Source organism: Megascapheus bottae, chromosome 19 (assembly GCF_031878675.1).
Source record: "Megascapheus bottae isolate mThoBot1 chromosome 19, mThoBot2.hap1, whole genome shotgun sequence".
Lineage (NCBI taxonomy): Eukaryota > Metazoa > Chordata > Mammalia > Rodentia > Geomyidae > Megascapheus > Megascapheus bottae.
In genome coordinates, this window is record NC_143527.1 from 11,222,304 (window position 1) to 11,238,814 (window position 16,511).

Below are 16,511 nucleotides of genomic sequence, written 5' to 3' on the forward strand. Positions count from 1 at the left end.
TTTACTGGTTCACAAGCTCAAGGGAGTCTCAGAATTACCAGGAGGCCTGTGGAAACCCTGACTGCTCAGCCCAGCCCAGAGTTACTGATGCCAGCCTCTGAATGGGCACAAGGCCTTTCTTAGACTTCCCTTGTTTTGCCTCTTCCTGGCCTCAACTTTTACCACTACCACCAAATCACGCCACACTCTCACTGCGATTTCAAGACCTTTGCTATCCATATGACAGTATTACCAACAAAGCTTCCAGAAAGATCCATGAGCTGCAGCCTGAGAGCTCAGCAATGCCAGATGGCAAGTCCTGGGCATCTAGTCCCAAATGTTCTTGGAGGGTACTTTGACTCTGCTCAATCCCAAAAGGGGGTGCGGGTTGAGAGTGGAGGTTGGAGTGGGGTTCCATGGAAGTTGTCAGGTTTGGGATAGCTCTGGACTGGCCGTGGGAGTTGGTTTTGATCACTGGTATGGAAGCTGCGATTCAACAGCCCCCACCCATCCCCTGACCCAGGGTCTTTCTTTTTTCTTTTTCTTTTTCTGGCCCTGGTGCATGAACTCAGGGACTGGGCACTGTCCCTGGGCCTCTTTGTGCTCAAGACTAACGCTCTACCCCTTGAGCTACAGGAGCACTTCCAGCTTTTTCTGAGTAGTTTATTGGAGATACGAGTCTTACGGACTTCCCTGCCCAGGCTGACTCCAGGCCACAGCCAAGCCACAGCCGGATCTCAGCCTCTTAATTGGATGGGATTGCAGGCGTGGGACCCTGGCGCCCAGCTCTCTGGACATTTCTGAAGGCATTTGCAGATAAAAATCACAAAGGGATAATGACCTGCCCTGAACATAAGCAGTACCCTCCGTGGATGGAATGAAAGGGAAAAAGAGAGAAAGACAACATCAGGGGCTCCTCTCAACTTTGAGAGTGTGAGCTGCTCTCTCTCCCACGCCCTCCCTGCCAGGAAGTGAAAGCTGTGATCCAAAATAAATCCTCCCTTGAGGTCTTCAATTAGGTCTTTCCTCCTACTGATACCACATTAAGAAACACAGAGGATGAGTCTGACAGGAAGTCCTCATCTTACAAACTGAAAAATAAAAACGAAGGTTTTTTGGTTCACGTTCCTCAGAAAGGAAGGTCACTGAAGTCACTGAAAAGATAAGCCTTTTCTCTGTTGGAAATAATAGGTATATTATCTTAGATGCATTTTCCAAAGGGTTAAGTGCAAACTTTACCTAGGCATTCTAAATTGCCCAGCAGGCTTGATATTTACAAGGAAACCATCAATAACTAGATCTTCAAGGAAGGCCTTGAAGCCTTCTCCTGCTTTCTCTGTGCTGCCCTCTTGTGGTTTCCTGGGCATACGCCGCTTAACTTCTCTGTAAACATGGAAGGTCACCACGCACAAGACCTAAAAGACTTTGCACATCAGTGGTACTCCAGCCATGTTTTGGTAGAAGGGATAGGAGAAATCACAGAACTCTTTTTTTTAAGTAGGTCATAGACTGGCATCATTCACTGCATTAATTTGCCTATCAAGTGAAAGGAGTGATTCTCTAAGTGTGATCTGGGCACCCATTTGGGGTCCATGAGAGCCTTTCAGGTGAGGCACAAGGTCAAAAGAGCTTTCCTAATAAAACAAAAACATTACTTTCATAGTAAATATAACACTTGCTTTTTTTGTTTGCTTGTTTTCTCCTAGGTATCCATGGAGTTTTCCAGAAGCTACTTATGTATGATAGTGTTCACTTCTTATCACTACTACTAGTTATGAAGATGGAGGGGTTTCTCCCACAAAAATGTACCATACAGGATATATTTCATGCTTAAATCGAACTTTTACATATTTTTAAAATATTTTTCAGTTTTTATTTCTAATATGGGAAATACCAATTTTTAGAAACTCATAAAATAAACAAAGGTTATTCTGGGTTCCAGATGATCTCTACAGTGTAAAGGGTGTCACAAGAACAAATTGTTTGAGAATTGCTGGTATGAAGGAACCATGGGGGTAAAGGGGCAAAGAGGAGAACCCCTCTTGAAGCTCTGGTACTCAGGGCCTGTTAAGAGGGAAATAGCAGTAGCCAGGCCCAGGTAGCTCATGCCTGTAATCCTAGCTAGTCAGGAGGCTGAGTTCTGAGCATCACAGTTCAAAACCAACCTGGGCAGGAAAGTCTGTTAGATTCTTATGTCCAACAAACAACCCAGAAAAGGGCAGAAGTAGTGCTACGATCAAGTGGTAGAGCACTAGCCTGGAGCCAAAGGAAGCTCAGGGACAAAGCCCAGGCCCTGATGAGTTCAAGCCTTGGGACAGGCGCATGCGTGCATGCACATGATAAAAACATCAGCAACTGGTGTCCTATCACAGTCTCCAAGGAGTTCTTATCTTCATGGAATTTTTTTTTAACAATCGTGGTTTTTTGTGGGGGTTTTTTATTAAAGAATTTATTAACGTTGATTTTTACATCATATTTTAAATGACAAGTTTAACAAACAAGTGTTCAAGAAAGGAATCTCTATTTACAATCACTGGGACTTAGTATTTAGAACGTAATCAAAATTAGGCTAAGGGTTTGTATGTCATAGAAACATTAATTTATGAAATAAAACATTATGTCTGTAGAGTCATAGGTTTTTATGTCTATATAGTTATGTTTATATTTCCATTACCATGTCCATAGCTTTGGGTATGCAGTTATTGAGTCCTCGCTCTTGTACACTTTGGATTTAATAGCCACATATTAAGGAAACCATGCGCCTTTTAACAATCGTGTTTTAAACACCAGCAACAAAAGCCTCCTTCCCTCCTGCCTCTCTCTTACTGGTTCTCCCAATTCAGGGTGCTAGTGTGAGGACATCCTCTTCCTCAGTGACTGACACTCCTCATCACCCCCCCACCCACCCTGCTCCCCTGGAACAGTCTCCCCTTCCTGGCAGCTTACCTGCAAGGTGGAGCCTGGAACCACATCACGCTCTGCAGAAGAGCCAGGGGCCCAGAGCACAGGCCTAGCATCCACACAGGGGCCTCCCACCCAGGCCCAGCAGGGGCTAGGGCCTGACTGGAAGTGCGCGCCCATCGTCCCGGAAGTCCTGTAGAGGGCCCCTCCCTGAGGACAGGCTGAACAGACCTTACAAGAGAACACAGCTCCAAGACTGGGGAAAGGGGGACCCCAAGGTGGATCTTCTGTGCTAGAGCAAAAACCCTCCACCTGCTTCCTCACTTGGTAACAAACGGAAGCTACAACCTCAGATTTCCCAGCTGGGAATATTGGACTTCCCCAACCAAATGGTTCCAGGCTAGGCCATGGCAGAGCACGAATTCTTAGAGTTAACACAGCCTTGTGTCTCCCAGTGAGCACACCTTATCATGGAGTGTTGAGATCAGGTTTTTAGCATCTTTTAAAAGCCTTCCATAACGATTAGCCTTTATTGTCTTTTAAATCTCAACTGAAGGTATGCCTCAAACAGTAGACTGCCAGCCTAGCAAGGAAGAGGCTCTGAGTTCAAACACCAGTACTCAAAAAGACAAAAGCAAAAGGCAAAACTAACTAGGCTCACAGCTACCCAAGAGGCTGAGATCTGAAGCACAAGGGTTCAAAGCCAGCTGGTGCAAATAAACCCCAAATCACTTATCTCCAGCTAACTACCCAAAAGCCAGAAGTAGAGGTATGGTTCGAGTGGTAGAGCTCCAACCTTGCGCATAAGATCCTGAGTTCAAGCCCTTGTACTGGTACACACACACACACACACACACACACACACACACACACACACACGAATAAATGAGTAAAAGACAACGCAAAACAAACAACCAAAACAAATCATCAGAATTCCATCTCCTGCCTCCTGCTAGATCACAATGTCATAGTTCTGCCCTGGTTGTAATTAGATATTTTGGGTGTGATTGTTGCCATCTTCACCTGGGCCCCCATAAGACTGAACAGAAACTGTACATTTTCCACATTCTAGTAGCATAGTTCCTGGCACAGGTCTGCCAGACACAGCAAGGAATGAATGAATGGATGAGTGTTAACTTGCATCCATGAATAAATGAAAGCTGCTTCTAGACCTTTCCAGCATCCTGACTTCCTGGATGAACTCACATTGGAAGAAATCTCTGGCCTCCAATTGCCCGGTGGGTTGAAAAACTGACTATGTCTCCCAAAAGGAACCTATGGGAAACTGACTTGAGTGTGAAAATGTTTCCTAAGCCAAAGATACGAATGTCTTGAAGAAGCTATCATTTGGATATAAATGGCATCAGTTCAGACTGTGCTATGTAACGAATCCTATCACTCATTAAGCCCATTGGCTCAGAATTCTTTGGGAGGCTTTGGAGAAATTTCAGATTTCTAAGTGCCACCCCAACCTATGAATCACTAGTTGACCAGCCTGAGAATCTGGATTTCTCAAAAGCTCTTCAGCTGCTGCTGCTGCCTCTAGCCTACAGAGACCAACTCTTGTCTAGTCAGTCTGTCCTTCTAAAGAAGAGGAACAAAGGGATAACACTGCATAAAGATAGCATAGACTTCTAACTGCACACAGAAGTTTGCCTGGGACTAGAAACATAGAACATCGCATAATACAAATATCACATGATAGATTTGTTAGCCTGGCAACACCTCCTCCAACTCCTCCTGAGTTGTTTGGTAAACTGAGTCAAATTTTCTCTAAGAGACGTCTCACACTTAGCAGGGGCCAAGTTCAACACAATATGACCCGGTGTTAGTTGTCTCCACGCTGACATCAGCATTCTGATGCCCAAGCTTTCCTGAGAACTCTTGACAGTTGTCTGGGCTAATTCCTGGGAGCAAAGAAGCTGGGAGCAAAGATGCTAAGCCCATTATGGCTTCTACTGTAAAGAACAACAAAAAGAAAATACGTCCAGGCCTTGCCAAATTTCCCCTTTCCACCTGCCTTGGTGAGAATGATTAGTCATAAAGTCCATCTTCCATAGGACGTCAGGGACTGTCATGTGCAATCAGGAAGTTCCACCTTCTCTGTGCCTCCACCCCTAGCCTTGTGGAGAAAATATCAAAAAAATATTTGTAAGGGTTCCGTAAACAAGATTCAAAAAGAAAACCATGAACCAAAAAGCAAGGATGGATCATGTTACCTACATCGATGTTTCAAACTCTCAACCTGCCACAGACCAAGAGCAAGTATTTACAAGACAGTGTGTGAAAGATGTCTTCAGAAATCTTAATGGATAGTTCAGAATCAATCATAAAGACTACTACTTTTTATAAATGCACAAAGGCAATGGCAGTGGAAGTAACCTGTGGTAAGAACAATGACTAAACAAATGGCCGTTACCAACATGCAAAATGGCCAACCAGAACTGGGTATACTGGCACAGTAATTAGGAATCTGAGAAGGGGGACTGTGAAGTCAAGCTTGGTCTGCACACTGAGACCCTTTCTCACAAAAAGGTGGGGGAGGGAAGGGAGGAAGAAGAGAAAGGGAAAGGGAAGGAGGAAGAGAAGGGAAGGAGAGAGAGAGGAAGGAGATGTGGGGAAAGGAGAGAAAAAGGAAGGAAGGAAGGAAGGAAGGAAGGAAGGAAGGAAGGAAGGAAGGAAGGAAGGAAGGAAGGAAGGAAGGAAGGCCCACCTTTTACATAGAAACCTCCAAGCTGAAATGATTATATCCATCCTGACAGAGTGTCAGAAACAGGTTGGTAGTGTCAAGTGTTGAGGAGACATTGATAGTTTGTACAACTGTAGAGTAATAGAGGTGTGAGTCAGTAAAAAACACTTCTGAAATCTGTCCAGCCATACCACGTGGTGTGACTGCACCACTACTTTCCTGGGTATACACCTTGGACGCTCACTAGTCTCCATGAGACTAGTATTATTGAAAATCTATTTTCCCAGATCCCAAGTTTCCAGCCTCATAACAGAAGCATTTGGTGAATGAGCTGCAGAACCAGGCTAGCAGGTGAGTCAGGTCTCACCAGAGTCCACCCACCTGGGTATGTTATCTCACCCTCAGTAGCTCCCTGGAGTCCTAGTTCAGTTAGAGGAGGAAGGTACTCTTGTGGCCACCAGGGGGAGCCCAAGGAGCTATGTGAACTTCAGAATTACTCAAAAGTCAATTTGACTGGTTTATTAACAAGACAGACTGAACACAACAGGCAAGGCTCCTCCATCTGTCAGCCAGATAGTTTCAACTGAGGAGACCAGATCGCAGGGAGACAGAACCCGTTCCCTCCACTGGCTGGAAATGGGCAAACTTAGCTGTCCGTTGTCTTGTTGGAAGATTTGATCAACTCAGCCCTCTCCACCCAATAGATCCTTATGGATCCTTATGGATCTGCTGGACAACAACTCATTATGGTTCCTCCTCCGAATAAGCACTCCGAGGCCCCGTGACCTAACACAAACTTCCACAATGAAGCAAGAACTGGGTTGTAAACAGCACTGGATGCTCACAATTATGGACAGTTGGTGTGGCATTGTATGTGGGAACACGCTCGCATGTAGGAAGTGGGGCAGCCAGGCTCTTGTGTCTTCCTCTGTCTCTAGGCCCATTTCGAGAACTTGAGGGGATGGAGACAGAAGCCACTCCTAAGGCCATTGTCCCTTACTGTTATCTGGGGATGGTGTATATTACAGAAGTCTGTTTTTACCTGCCAGTTTGCTTTTTATCACTTCAAGTTATTTGCACGTGGCCACTGTCTGAAAATAGTAAATGGAATTTTCCAGAAATAAACAATTTATAAAATTTATTCTCTGTCAAACTCTGAGTAGTATAATGAAATCTTGAGTCTTCCTGCCCAGGATGTGACTCACCCCTTAGCCCAGTGAACACGTTAGCTGTCTGCCCATTTGTCACTTAGTAACTGCCTCGAGCATCACTGAAGCATGTCTCAGTGCTTATGGACCTGTAACTTTTACTGTACTTAATAACAGACAAGGAGAGTGGTGGCTGGCAACTGAATGTGCCGAAGTCAGAAAGTAGCTCCTCAGGTGCAAAGGGGGGTCATATAAGGTACTTCGAAAGATCATATTCACATAACTTTTAGTACTATAGATGGTTCTAATTATTCTTTTTTCTTTTTTTAATATTTTTATTGTATTTAATAAAAGGGTTACATGATATTTGCCAAATAGAAGGTGCATTAATTCATATACATTGATACCCTTCCACATGTCTTGGTCCCCATTACCCTCCCCCCCACTGGTTCTAATTATTCTAACATTAGCTATTGTCGCTTATTTCTTAATGGTCCTAGTTTACAAATTAGACTTTGTCATAGCTAGGGAACAAGGATATACAGTTTATCATAGAAGCATGCATATACATATACATATACATACTGCATGCAGTCTCAGGTATCTGCAGAAGGTGTTGGGTCCCTGTGGATAAAGGGGACCACTATAATTTCCCAGGGACACTGTCACAAACTATTCCATTCTAGGCAATTGATACAACAGAAGCATGTGTTTCTTTCAGGCATCCCGTGGAGCCCTGTGCTCTGAGGACCCTGGAGGGGATGGACATTCTCCTTGCTTCTCCTAGCTTCTGGCATTTGCCAGCACTGCTTTGTGGTTTTTGGTGTGCAAATGGACAGCCTCTCCCCGTGTCCTGCTATCACCTTCCTATCTGTGTACATTGGCCATCAGATTGGAACCCTGGGCCCAAAGACTTCATTTAGCTGAAGAACCCCTGTAAAGACCCCATCTCCAAATAAGATCTCATTTTGCAGTATGGAGGCTTAAGAATTCAACATGGCTCCCCCTGGTGGCCACAAGAGTACCTTCCTCCTCTAACTGAATTAGGACTCCAGGGAGCTACTGAGGGTGAGATAACCTAACCCAGGTGGGTGGACTCTGGTGAGACCTGACTCACCTGCTAGCCTGGTTCTGCTTGCCTAGCATGCATGAAGCCCTGGGTTTGATTCCTCAGTACCACATACACAGATAAAGCTGGAAGTGGCGCTGTGGCTCAAGTGGCAGGGTGCTAGCCTTGAGCAAAAAGTGTCCAGGCCCTGAGTTCAAACCCCAGGACTGGAAAGAAAAACAACTTTAGAATGTATTTGTGCATATGATCATGCCAGTTTCCGATGAGATGTGGCCCAGGAGACCAGGAGAAAACCACAGCAACGCTTCATGGAGACTTTTGGAGGACAGCACAGAAAATTCAAGCCCTGTGTGTGGCTAAAACTCAGAGCTTTTTTCTCAGGGCTAGAACTCCACCAGTTGAGCCATGACTCCACTACCAACTTTTTGCTAGTTAATTAGTAATTAGAGATGAGTCTCAAAGGAAAGAAAAAGGGAAGGAGGGAAGAAAGAAGGAAGGGAGGAAGGAAGGAACGAACGAATGAACGGAGAAAGGAAGGAAGGAGAAAAGGAGGGAGAAAAGGTGGTTTAAGTGGTAAGGTGCTAGTTATGAGCAAAAAAGTTCAGGGACAGTGCACAGTCCCTGAGTTCAAGACCCAGGACACACACACACACATCATATAATTATTTTTTATAGTAAACCACAGAGGACTTGTATTATTAACCACCACGAAATCAGACTCATACCCCTTCTCAGAAACACAGGTGCCGTGTGTGCAGGAGGCCGTGTTGCCTTGTTCCCCTTTTTAAAAGACCATCCCTGCCTGCAGCTTTTAGCAGCATGCTCAAGGCTCAGCAGGCGCTGGGCCACCCAGGCTCCTCTTCAGCTCCTGCCATGGCTGCTCGATGCACAGGGTCAGGGCCAGTCCCAAGATGAAGGTCAGCACGCAGTGTCCCAAGAAAAGATAGAACTGCAGGGAAAGAGGCACAGTGCGTTCACATCTCAGAGGGTGCCTTCTGCACTATAAAATAAGTATGTAGAACAGGCAGTCCTAAAACATCCACCCTGGATATCCATAAAGATGCTATCTTGTGCGGGAACCCTTCCTCTTTCAACCTCAAACAGAACAGAGAACACGAAGGCTCTTTAGAAGAGAAAACAAAATCAGGCTTCTCTCAAAGCCTGCTTGCTGTGTGGCCGAAGGAGCGAGCAAGGCATGAGTTGGGGTAGAAGAGAGGGGTGGGGCTGGCTCACCATGCTGGTGGCAGTGTAGTGGAGAAGGGTTTCCTGAAGCCCATTGTACACAATGATCACGGCCGGATGCAGCAGGTAGCAAGCGTAGCTGAGGCTGGCAGGGAGACGCCAGAGCTCACAAGAAAGCACTCGGTTCACCAGACCTGGGGGACAGGAATGCTGGCTCACCAAGCTGCAGGCCAATCCCTGCACTGGAGAAAGAAGACTGGACATCTTTGCAGGCGTTTTTCAGCCTGTTGGCTTCTCCCCTGGTCATAGCCTTTAAGAAAGAGACTTTTTTTTTCTTACCTATTGCTATATCCCCAACTCTATCCCAAGAGCACTTCCGGGCAGCAAACAAACAAAAATATTTTATCATACCTGTAACCCTAGCTACTCAGGAGAGGCTCGAAGTTCAAAGACAGTCCAGGCAGGAAGTCCATGAGACTCTTATCTCTAATTAACCACAGAAAAAAACTGGAAGTAGAGCTGTGGCTCAAGTGGTAGCATGCTAACCTTGAGCAAAAAAACTCAGGGGCAGCGCCCAGGTCCTGAGTTCAAGCCCCAGGACTGGCCAAAAAACGAAACCCAAAACATACATATATATGGAAGGTGAGGGAGGGTGTTTGATGTGTTTGTGTGTCCTAAATATATAACCATATAAAACACATATAAATATATAAACATATACATAAATATGTATCTCCTGGGAGCCAGCCACCAGTGGCTCATGCCTGTAATCCTAGCTACTCAGGAGGCTGAGATTGGAGGATCATAGTTAAAAGCCAGCCCAGGGACAAAAGACCCTGAGACTCTTATCTCCAATTAATCACTAGAAAACAAGAAGTGGTGCTGTGGCTCAAGTGGTAGAGTGCTAGCGTTGAGCTGAAGAGCTCAGGGACAGCGCCCCAGTCCAGAGTTCAAGCCCATGACCTGGGGAAAAAAAATAATAAGTCTCCTGGGGACTTTTTTGTCCAGGCTGGCTTCGAACTATGAGCCTTCAGAGCCCAGCATAATATGTATCACACACGCACACACACACACTCAAGTGACTAAACAAAGATAGACTCACAGCCTCAGACGCAATTGCCCAAGTGAAGGCCAGATGAGGTGAAGCATGATTTTTACTGTGAAATCAACAAACCCATTCCACAAACGAGCCATCATAAGTTCATGTTGTATGTGCAGGCTTCATGAGCTGGACCGTTTCACAGTTACTTTGCAAATCTGCTTTGACTTTATATCAGTATCAAACTGCATATGTAGGTTTATTGTTGCTTGTGTATAGATAGAAGTAGACCACAGAATAATTTCAGCCCACACCAAGGTTCTTGAAGAATCCCCTTCCTTTAGAGGAGGTGCAAACACAGGTTTAAGGATTATTGCTGCAGGTAACAGGTGTCCTCGAAAGGCATTAACTGATCAGATGACTGGCAATACAGGGTGACGTTGGGCATCATGGGGCCTGTTTTAGATTGGTGCCAATCGAGGATGATCAACAAGGTTACTTGACTGTCAAGTTCTGTCCTGGTCTTGAGACTTGCAATTAAACACTCTCAAATGGTCCTCCCTCCCCCCCGCAACAAAGGTCATCGGATAGACACACAGTTCTAACGATTTACCTAATGGCCTACTTCCAACACTGGCCCTCTAGTTCATCTTGACATCTAGTAGATAGTGTTGGAGATGGGAGTTGAGCACAGCAGTGGTACCTATCCTCATAGATGGACTCATGATAATTCGTCTTTGGTAAGTACATGGCTTAAGAATAAACAAAAGGGGACAGGAGTTTGGCCTACTGGTAGAGTGCTAGCATGCACCAAGGTCCGGGTTCAATTCCTCAGTACTACATATGTGTAGAAAAAGCCCGAAGTGGTGCTGTGGCTCAAGTGACAGAGTGCAAGCCTTGAGGCAGTCCAAGGACAGTGCCCAGGCCCTGAGTTCAAGCCCCAGAACTGGGGAAAAAAAGAATAAACAAAGGGGATTGGACCTAGTGGCTCACACCTGGAATTCTAGCTTTGAGGATCAAGGTTGAAAGCCAGCCCTGGCAGAAAGTCTATGAGACTCTAATGCTCAATTAACCACCAAAACAAAACAAAAAGCTGGTATTGAAGCTGTGGCTCAAGCAGTAGGGCACCAACCTTGAGTGGAAAACCTGAAAGAAAGCACCCAGGCCCTGAGTTCAAGTCCCGGTACCCACACCCAAAAGAGAACAAAGGGCTTGTCTGTTGTTTGGATAGCAAGAGTTTATCCTTCCTCAAACTACTGATTAAGAGCTGTTGAACATTGGTTTGGTCTTCTGATTAACTGCAGTCCGTCCTCTCTCACTATCACTTGTGTTCACCCTCATTCTCAGGCACTGGGGATTGAACTCTGGGAGGACACTCCCAATGTTTCCTTCAGACTGGTGTGTGCACATCAATCAACAGAAAATCCCCCGAACAGTGTATGTGGTGTGCTTTTCCCAAGGATGTGAACACGTGCATGTTTTGGGAGCCCCCTTCTACCTCCATAGCCTTCTTGACATGCAAGGATGACCCAGCCGACGGCCGCGGCCCACAAGCTGCGGTGCAGGGCCTGGTAGATGGCTGAGGCTGTGGAGGAGGTAGCGGAGGAGTCGTCCACGGCATAGGCCACAGCAACCACCAGGAGCAGGCTGAGCATGGCGCAGGTCCAGCCCAGCAGGGCTTGCACCTGCCGAGATTGGGGGAGGGGGAGGGGCAGATCACACTCCATGCGCGCCACTCTGTTTGCTTTTATTTTTTGCATGAACTCATTTGTGTGATGCCATTTCTATGACTTTGGATCTCTACGTGGAAAAACCTCAGTTACTGAGCAAATGTAGCTAGAGAGTTCAGTTTCTCAGTTATCATGGGCTAGGAATGGTGGGGAAGAGAAAAATGGGAGACCATAAAGGGGGGACCATAAACATCTGGCCTCTGTGCTCCTGCGGTCATGTCACGTGCATCTGGGCCCATTTTCTTGCTGCATTCCCAGAAAATGGCACTAGTCCTGGCTTCTTCCAGTGCTTATTTTCTAGCTTCTCATGGTTTGAGGACACCACACAATGTGGAACAAACCCATCTCTTCTGTTTATCCAGCTCAGCTTGGCTGTATCCTTCCTACCACTGGCCCTTGAAACAATTCCTCAGGGCTGACTCCTCTTTTGTTGTTGGTGGTAGTAGTCGTGGGACTTGAACTCAAAGCCTGGGCACTCTTCCTGAGCTCTTGTGCTCAAGGCTAGCACTCTGTTACTTGGAACATTTCCAGTTTTCTGGTGGTTAATTGGAAATAAGAGTCTCACAGGCTTTCCTGCCTGGATTGGCTTCGAACTGTGATCCTCATATCACAGCCTCCTGAGTAGCTAGGATTACAGGCATGAGCCCCCAGCACTCAGCCCTCCCTATCTTAGCTTTCCCCTTTGTTCACACTCATTTTCTCCTGGGGCCTCCACATAACCTAGACTCTGATAAAATAGCTCTTCCGTGACTCTCTGTGATCCCCTACAATTGACAGCATTTCCAGGGCCCTACGTGAATACTGACCTAGGAAAGTCACTTAGCCCAGCAGATCCTCCAATCTTCCTAGAGACCAGAGCCTCATCTCCACACTCAGAACCTAAGTAACAAAGGCAGGGCCTAGCAGAGAGCAGGGACAGGACTGTGTTCTAGTACTGTGATGGGATTCCTGAACCTTCAGCTTGGTGAGGAGACTCAGACTCTGCTGAGAAGCTAAGGCCTTCTTTACCACGTACACATTGCAGCACCCCAAAGCTGCTGGTTTCTAGATTCTGGCTTGGCAGCTCGAATCCTAGCCAGATCCATGCCCGTATTTACTGGAGAGCACAGGGAATCCATACCTTGCTTTTGAGAATGTTTGTCTGATTATTTTGGTGCATGAAAATGCTCAGGAAGAGCCCGACAAGGAACGGCCCACACCTGCAGTAAGGCCTCGTGTAGTACTCCACGAAGTACAGCACAGTCTCACTTTCACTAAAAAATACACACAAATAATATATATATATATATCTCCTTTAGGTCACCTGTGGCGTTTCTGTACAGCTCCCTCGGGCTCCTCCATTCCAGATCCTACCGAAGGGGGATGACTTTATTGAATAATAATCATTTCAGGAGTTCTAAGGCTATGAATCCTGGAAGAGATGGTCCTGAGTGATAAGAGAGGCTTCGAGAAGCCCAGGCCAGGGCCCTGAGAGCACACCAAAGCAGAGTCTCTGAGGCTGTGATGTCCAAGGCCAAGACTCCAGACACTCACAGCGCGTCACCTGAGAGGGAGTGAAGACCTCCAATCCCATCAGGCGCTGCTGGCTCACGTCTGCAATTCTAGAGACAGACTGACATCTGAGCATCAGATTTCGAAGCCAGTTTGGGAAGGAAAGTCTGTGGGACTCTTTATCTCCAGCAAAAAGCCAGAAATGGAGCAGTGGTTCAAGTGGTAGAGCATCTGCTTTGAGGGAAAATGCCAAGCAAGTGCTTGAGATCTCAAGTTCAACCCCCAGTCCACACACACACACACACACCCCAAATAAATACAGGCAAAAATAAAAAACTCAAATTGATGTCCCCCCCTAGGAGTTATAGAGCCACTGAAGGACAAAATTCAGTCTTCCAGTAATCCGATGCCCACGTTGGATAAGCACCCATAACCACGGGTCCTGCCTGCCACGGGAGATGTCCAGGGTACACCCAGACCCACAGAACCAGACCCGGGGTGAGGTCATCAAAGGGCTGAGGCCACGTTTGTTGGGGTGGGAGTCCTCCCCTGGCTGTTCAGTGATGACCAGAGGTGGGAAACTTTCTTGAGGATTAGCAGTGGTTCTTTCCACTACCTGCCCACTAGGACCCATGGAAGCTGGTACAAAAGCCAGCTGCCTGGGCTCCAAGTTCATGGGTCCAAGGCAGGACTCTAAAGTGCATCCAGAGTCAGAACCATGGGTCTAGGCATGAGGAAGCGTCCTCCTCGGTCACCTGGCACACCCAGAAAAGCCTCGCCTCCTCACATAACCTGTGACGTGTATGCTCTGTCCAGCCAGGCGTGTGGTGTAGTCACTCATCCTTCAGTAATCCTTCACGTATCACATACTTGGCTTATGCACAACCACAAATTGAATACTCAGGTGCTAGGTGCAATTCTGGGTTGGTATCTTCTCCTTTTCCTTCTTCTCCTTCTCCTGTGTCTCCATCTGCTCCTTCTCTTTTTCCTCTTGGTCTTCCTCCTCCATCTCTTCTCTTCCTCCTCCTCTTCTTCCTCCTTCTCCTCCTCTTCTTCCTCTTTCTCTTCCTTCTTTTCCTCCTCCTCCTTCCTGTCCTCCTCCTCTTCCTCCCCTTCCTCCTCCTTCTCCTCTTTCTTCACTCTTCTTGGTGATACAAGTGTTTAAATCCAGGGCTTTGCACAGGATAAACAGGTTATCTACCACTTGATTCACAACCCCAGTCCTTTCTGCTTTACTTCTAGATAGAATCAAGCTTTTGCCAGCCTTGCAGCTCAGTCTTAGACTCGCAGGTATGTGCCACTATTTCTATCTTGTTTATTGATGAGGCCTTACTCACTTTTGCCCAGGCTGGGCTGGATCTCTAATCCTCCCAACACCATGTTCTTGACTCTGTCTTTCCATTAACTGAGATTATAGGCATGAACTTCTGAGTGCACTGTTTTATATTGGGAAGTTACCGTGGTCAGTTCTGGGAATATAACATCAGCATACATGTTTGAAAGCTGGGAGGGAGGGAGAAGCCTTGATGACACCTTGAAGTCTAGGTTGAGGGATAAGTACATGGGCTCTGAGGGTTGAGGTTACTTGGTGTCTTGAAGAGGAAAACAAAAATTGTCCAGAGTTCAGCTAGCAAGAAGATGGTAGCTAACACCAGCTGCGTTGATGGGATTTGAGTTGATGACTGATATGTCATCTGACTTTCACATGTGATACTCTAATGAATTGAGAATAAACCCATAAGAGAATCCTACCAATGATTCCTATGAAACTAATAGGGAGGATATAAGCAAGAACTGGCATACAGAACTCACTGGGGGGAGGGGTTCATCCTCTGTTCAACTCCCGCCCCCAGCTATGTGAATTCCAAGAAGCAACCCCAAACTTCCTTAAATTGAACTCTCTCCATCCAATAGTAAAACAAGAGAAGCACATTTCAGCCACAAGGGGGCGGTCTCTTCCTCTTGAGAAGCATTTTCAAGGGCAAAACGAATTCAAGAAAAATCTCCCAAGGCAAGTTAGCTGAAAGGTCCAGAGGAAGCAAAACACAATCAACCTTTGTCATCCAGGCTTTCTCACAAGCCAGTGGGCACCATGCAAACAGCCTGGCATTTGAAACCACACTCCCTGGGAGCACCCCACCCTAGTGAAGGCAGGCAAGGGACAGAAACCACATTACCTAGCTGCTGATGGAGACGCCACAGGAAGTTTATAAGCCAGTGTGAGCAGAGCAGTGATGGTGAACGATGCCAAGAACAGAATGACTCCAAGGAGGACAAGGGTGTGCTTACTTCTGCAAGGAAGACAGGACACAGGGAGGATGTCCTTCAGATTCGTGAACTGTGGCTATCCCATTTGTGGACACCATCTCCTCCGGTGGCCTTGCTTTTGTGAGAGGGAGGGGCCCTTGGTGAGGGGCAATGGGAATAAGGAATCAGACTGAGGAGCAGAGCAGGATGTGTAATCAAGGTGGCCAATGCTGTGTTCTTCCAGAATGTTCTCTAGAGTCTCAGGAAATGACTCTCAGAACATCTCGGGGAGGAAGGGAGGTGAAGGAGAGAAGTATTTTCTTAATATCGTCAAGTCATCCGGGGTCAAGGGTGACCATCAGACATTAATTCTAGCACGCTGTGGGACTGTACATCTCTTGTAGGTCTCCTGAAGAAACCTAGCTGTAACCGTCAGGTTCTACAGCAAGAAAGAAGAAACATGAGGTCACAGACTCCAAGAGAGGGGTGAGATGGCTGCCTTACTTGCATAAAGGCTGGGACTAAGGACCTACAATAACAGAAATGTCAAACGCAGATGTCTCCATTTCAAAAGAAAAAAGTAATTCATCATTATCATTTGTGCTCTTTGATCGGGTAATTCCTCTCAAGAGCATGTGTTCTAAAGAAACACCGGGACTGGAGACGAATGGTTGCCATGAAATTAGTCATCAGGTCAATATTTATGAGAGCACATGTAGAAATAATCTAAGCATTTAACAATGAGAGAAGAGATGAATAAATTACAGCTTATTCATGACATGAAATGTTAGGTATACATTGTAATCATTAAATAAAATAACATAAGGAAATGTAGGCATCACAAATGTATTTTTAAAGGATGTTAGGCCAGGCATGAGTGTCTCATATCTAAAATCCTAGCTATTCAGGAAGCTGAAATCTGAGGACCTCCATTCAAAGCCATTAGCTCCAATTGTCCCCAAAGCTAGGCAGAGATGGCTTATACCTGTTATCTTAGCTACTCAGGAGGTTGAGAACTGAGGATTTTGGCTCAAAG

General features: G+C 46.2%; 1 protein-coding gene across 1 annotated transcript in view; it reads right to left on the bottom strand.

The window, feature by feature from the left end:
* Window positions 1–8,292: 8,292 nt before the first annotated feature.
* LOC150049633 (O-acyltransferase like protein-like) overlaps window positions 8,293–16,511 on the bottom strand; it is a 31,268-nt gene continuing 23,049 nt past the window's right edge. The window contains exons 10-14 of the mRNA XM_090353017.1: window positions 15,406–15,519; window positions 12,858–12,990; window positions 11,506–11,692; window positions 9,020–9,162; window positions 8,293–8,735 (exon numbers count right to left, since the gene is read on the bottom strand). Of these exons, the coding sequence (XP_090209143.1) occupies window positions 8,610–8,735; window positions 9,020–9,162; window positions 11,506–11,692; window positions 12,858–12,990; window positions 15,406–15,519 (703 nt within the window). The 3' untranslated portion in view covers window positions 8,293–8,609. The remainder of the gene's footprint in view (window positions 8,736–9,019; window positions 9,163–11,505; window positions 11,693–12,857; window positions 12,991–15,405; window positions 15,520–16,511) is intronic.